Source organism: Bison bison, unplaced genomic scaffold, assembly GCF_000754665.1.
Source record: "Bison bison bison isolate TAMUID 2011002044 unplaced genomic scaffold, Bison_UMD1.0 scf7180017864352, whole genome shotgun sequence".
Taxonomy (NCBI): Eukaryota; Metazoa; Chordata; class Mammalia; order Artiodactyla; family Bovidae; genus Bison; species Bison bison.
In genome coordinates, this window is record NW_011494924.1 from 5,886,239 (window position 1) to 5,890,730 (window position 4,492).

The following is a 4,492-nucleotide window of genomic DNA, read 5'->3' on the forward strand; positions in this document are numbered from 1 at the left end:
TCTAAACCCTTGCTGGTCTAGTGGCTAGGATTACTGGTTTTGATTCAGGTCACCCAAGTTCAATTCCTGAGCAGGGAACTCACCGCTCACTGCTGCTTCTCCGAGATCAAAACCAGATGACAACTACCACCTCTTGTTTCTTCCCAGGCCCAGGATCCAGCCTCCTTTGGCCCTGACTCACTGCTGTTGAATTCCTCCAGGCACTACCTGACCATCCGCTATACCCTTCTGCCCTATCTCTACACACTCTTCTACCGTGCTCACAGCCGCGGGGACACCGTGGCCAGGCCCCTTCTGCATGAGTAAGTTCATCTAATCCACAGGAATTTTATCAATACAACTGGGTGAAACTGACTGTATCATCAAATGGAAGTGGGAAAATTAAAACAATCCAGTTAATCAGATATATTTTTTCAACTTGAATAATCATTTGGCATTTACAATTCTATTACTGCCTATATGTCAATGCTATTTTAAGTATATTTAAGTGGTATAGCCTTATCCCTTTGGGAACGAGAAGTGTTCTAAAAGTCATGGGAGTTGGGGTCTTTGTTCTCCCAACTAACTCCATACCTTAGACAAATCATTTAAGTTCTTTCTTCCTTAGCTTCTCTGAAAGTGAAAGTCCCAGTCTTTGCGACCCCATGGACCATACACAGTCCATGAAATTCTCCAGGCCAGAATACTGGAGTGGCTAGCCTTTCCCTTCTCCAGGGGATCCTCCCAACCCAGGGATGGAACCCAGGTCTCCCACATTGTGGGCAGATTCTTTACCAGCTGAGCCACAAGAGAAGCAATTGTCCCCTACCTCTGGTATCTAACACCTGATGATCTGAAGTGCAACTGATGTAATAATGATAGAAATAAAGTGCACAATAAATGTAACGTGTTTGAATCATCCTGAAACCAGCACCCCTTCCTCCCAAGTCCATGGGAAAACTGTCTTCTGTAAAACTGGTCCCTGGTGCCAAAAAGGTTGGGGACCATTGATTTAAAGGCTTTGATATCTTGGAGCTGATGGTCGCTTTTGTAATGCACCCTGTTTGGGCTCTAGGAATGAGCCTGTCATTTACACACTGATAAGAATACTACTATGCAGGATTTCCAGAAATCAGAATTTTTATCTTCACCCAATGAGTATCTAATTTGACTCTAACAAAGAGCACTTTTAAGAGACTCTCCTTAGGGTCGCTTAGTATGAACTGATGCCTCAACAGACTAGCCAGCAGGTATCTCTGGGGTCTTCAGGCAATCCTGTTTTGGGGCTGGAAGCAGCTGTGAGGAAATACTCGCTGGATAGAGATTTGTACTAGGAGAGGGTGTGTCCTTGCTTCCGAGATGATGCTGTGGGGCCCTCTAGTGGCTGCAGAATGAGTAGCTCTGTGGTGGGGTTGGCATTCTCCTGAGAGGCCCCAGCAGGATCAGGAGAAGGGAGTGTTCAGAAACTGAGGACTGAGATGATGCTGGGAAGCTTATGTGGAGCTAGCCGGCTTGAGACAGAGGCTGTGGTTTAGGTGGGGACCCTACCTCAACTGGCCTTCCCAGGTAGCTCGGTGGGTAAAGAATCTGCCTGCAGCGCAGGAGATGGGGGAGATTCGGGTTCATTCCCTGATTCAAGAAGATCCCCTGGAGGAGGGCATGGCAACCCACTCCAGTGTTTCTGCCCGGAGAATAGTATGGACAAAGGAGCCTGGCGAGCTACAGTCCATAGGATGGCCAAGAGTCCGACATGACTGAAGCGACCCACAAAAATAGAGATATTAGGTTGAACTCCAGTATTCTTGCCTGGAGAATCCCAGGGACAGGGGAGCCTGGTGGGCTGCTGTCTATGGGGTCGCACAGAGTCGGACACGACTAAAGCCACACAGCAGCAGCGTTTGCTGTTAATTAGATCAAAGCCTCAGTTTGGACATAGAATTCAACCAGTTTTATTGATTGGCTTGTACGTGATTCATTCTAACAGTTTTGAGCACAGATGTTCTGAAAGCCAAATACCTGGATATTGGAGGATATACTTGCTGGTAATCAATGGGGACATCTTTGAGGTCTATATTGGTCACATCATAATAAAAAAAATAGAATCTAGGTCTCATTTATTAAAATTAACAGAATAATTTTACACTCTACAAATAAAGAGACTTTTTCTTGTCAAAATCAAAACACAGTTAATTCCCTTATGTTTCTGACATTTTAGGCTTCAGGTATTATATTATTATAATATATATTATGATATATATTTATTCTTGTGGGTAAGGTTTTGCTATCTCCTGGAATTATCTATTAAAATGCAGGTATCCTAAAAGAGAAAAGAGTAAAGTTTTTAATTGTTTTTTTTTTTTTGGAAGGAGGGTGATCAGATCCAATTCTTTCTGGATAGTCAGCTGAAGTTTTCAAATATCCTGCTTGTTGTATTTTTGAAGGGAGATATGGCAAATAGAATTATAGCCTGGAACCTGCCCAGCACAAGTACTGAAATAGGAATTTCTGTCCAAATTAGGGGAAGCATAGGAGGGTACAGAGGCTGAGAAATTGGGTCTGCCTACAGGAGTGCGGGGAGGGCTAGGGATTGAATAGGGGTCACAGAATAGTTGGGAGAATTTGCCCCAGGCAGGGAGCCTGCAGGTTTTAGACAGGCTTGGGGGAGAGCCGCCAGAAAGCTCTGGCCCAGATCTCAGGGACGATTTCTCCATGTCTAGGTTCTACCAGGACAGCAACACCTGGGATGTGCACCAGCAGTTTTTATGGGGGCCCGGCCTCCTCATCACTCCAGTCCTGGATGAGGCAAGTGTTCCCACAGAGTAACCATGGCGATCTCTGCTTTTGCTCCGGCTAACTCCAAACTCCTCCCTTCTTGCAACCATGTATCTTCTTCCTATTCCCAAACCATCTCCTACATGCCTGGCTGGGGCAGCCTTAAAGGCAGTGTGCTGGAGTTTGGGGAAGGCGGGTACACATTTTTGTCTCTAGGAGTCTTTTGTCCTTGACCAAGTTTCCAATCAATGTAGAAGCATCTATGGGTGACTCTGGGATCAAGAACGGTCCTATGCATTGTGAGATTCACCTAGCAGATCATAACTTGCTCCGTGATGGAGAGACAGGATGGAGCAGTGCCCTAGCACTCATTCTAAGGTCAGGCTGACCTTGGTGTTGGTTGTCACCTCTGCCACTTGGCACCAGTGACATCTGGGGGAAATGACGGGCTAGTTCCTCAGCTGTGAGGTGAGATAACAATAGCCCGTATCACTGGGGACTCTTGGGGAGGTTAAATGTGGTATACAGTGTAAACCTGGAACTGTTATTTTATCACAACATGTGTTTCAGTATTATTATTCTTCTTCCTAATGTGATTCCACCTGGGGTTTTTCTTTGAGTTGCCAAGTTATCACCTCTATTAGAAGAAAAGCACGAGTTGATAACAGAGAAAAGAAAGGCCATGTATGCATTCTCAGTACACATTGAAGAATTTCCCTAGGGAATGCTAAGAAATCCATTTTTTTTTTCTCCTTCAGAGGCTGGGCCATGAAGGACAAGGTTTTGTTTTAATTTCAGGGTGCAGAGAAAGTGACCGCATACATGCCTGACGCTGTCTGGTATGACTATGAGACTGTAAGTAGCTTTGACTTTTCTCCACTTTTCAAGCTGCATAGACAGGATACCTCTAGGCAGAGAGAAACATTTATCTGTGTACTGAGGAATGTTTCTGCTGTGCTTCCAGTAGTAATTTCACAGCTGAGTCAATAAAGTGAGCCTAGGTCACTTGACATCAGTCATGATGAAATCTGAAAAAGATACTTCCATGTACTTTATTCAGCAATAAAATTTAGACGGAAGTAGAAGGTCTCATGGGCAAATACTGGGGCCAGTAGACAATTTGAGCCTGGTTTTGAGCCAGATTCTTATTTAGCATGCTCAATTCCCACAATGTATGTCAAATAGCCTCAGCGAGACATTGTGTTCCCCCAAGCCCTCAACTGATTCCAGAACCTGTTGTTATTAAATTCTTTCCCTTTTCTTGTTTGATTGCCTGGCTAGACAGCAATTCAGCTAGGTGGGAGAAGGAGATAGCTGTAAGTAAGTCAGCGTGTGGTTAAGAGGTGACCTGTGCATGTGGACGTGTTTGAGTTGTCTGTGTGCCTCAGTGGGGCCAAGTGAGATGGAGGAAGCAAAAAGTGGAGATGGAACTTCCTGGAGACAAAATTGGACTTCACCTGCGAGGAGGCTACATCTTCCCCACGCAGCAGCCAGCCACGACCACGGTGGCCAGGTACAGTGTGGCCAGGGGTTTCCGTCATTTCTGTTCCCATCTGTTGTCTACGTAGAAGAGGCTGATGCATTGCATGGACTGTGGGGAGGAAGGGCATTTGTGTGTGTGTGTGTGTGAGGTCATCAAACTCTGTCCCTAGATTTCCCTAGGCTTCTTCTGGAGAAGCTGTGATTTAGAGCTGCATCCAGATGGATTTTCAAAGACCTGAATCTCTGTCCTTCCTTAACC

General features: G+C 45.3%; 1 protein-coding gene across 3 annotated transcripts in view; it reads left to right on the forward strand.

The window, feature by feature from the left end:
• Window positions 1-4,492, forward strand: part of MGAM (maltase-glucoamylase (alpha-glucosidase)) — a 102,467-nt gene that overhangs the window by 49,887 nt on the left and 48,088 nt on the right. For all 3 annotated transcript variants that reach the window (XM_010854982.1, XM_010854981.1, XM_010854983.1), the window contains 4 exons: window positions 148-302; window positions 2,697-2,781; window positions 3,550-3,606; window positions 4,140-4,264. In XM_010854982.1, the coding sequence (XP_010853284.1) occupies window positions 148-302; window positions 2,697-2,781; window positions 3,550-3,606; window positions 4,140-4,264 (422 nt within the window). The remainder of the gene's footprint in view (window positions 1-147; window positions 303-2,696; window positions 2,782-3,549; window positions 3,607-4,139; window positions 4,265-4,492) is intronic.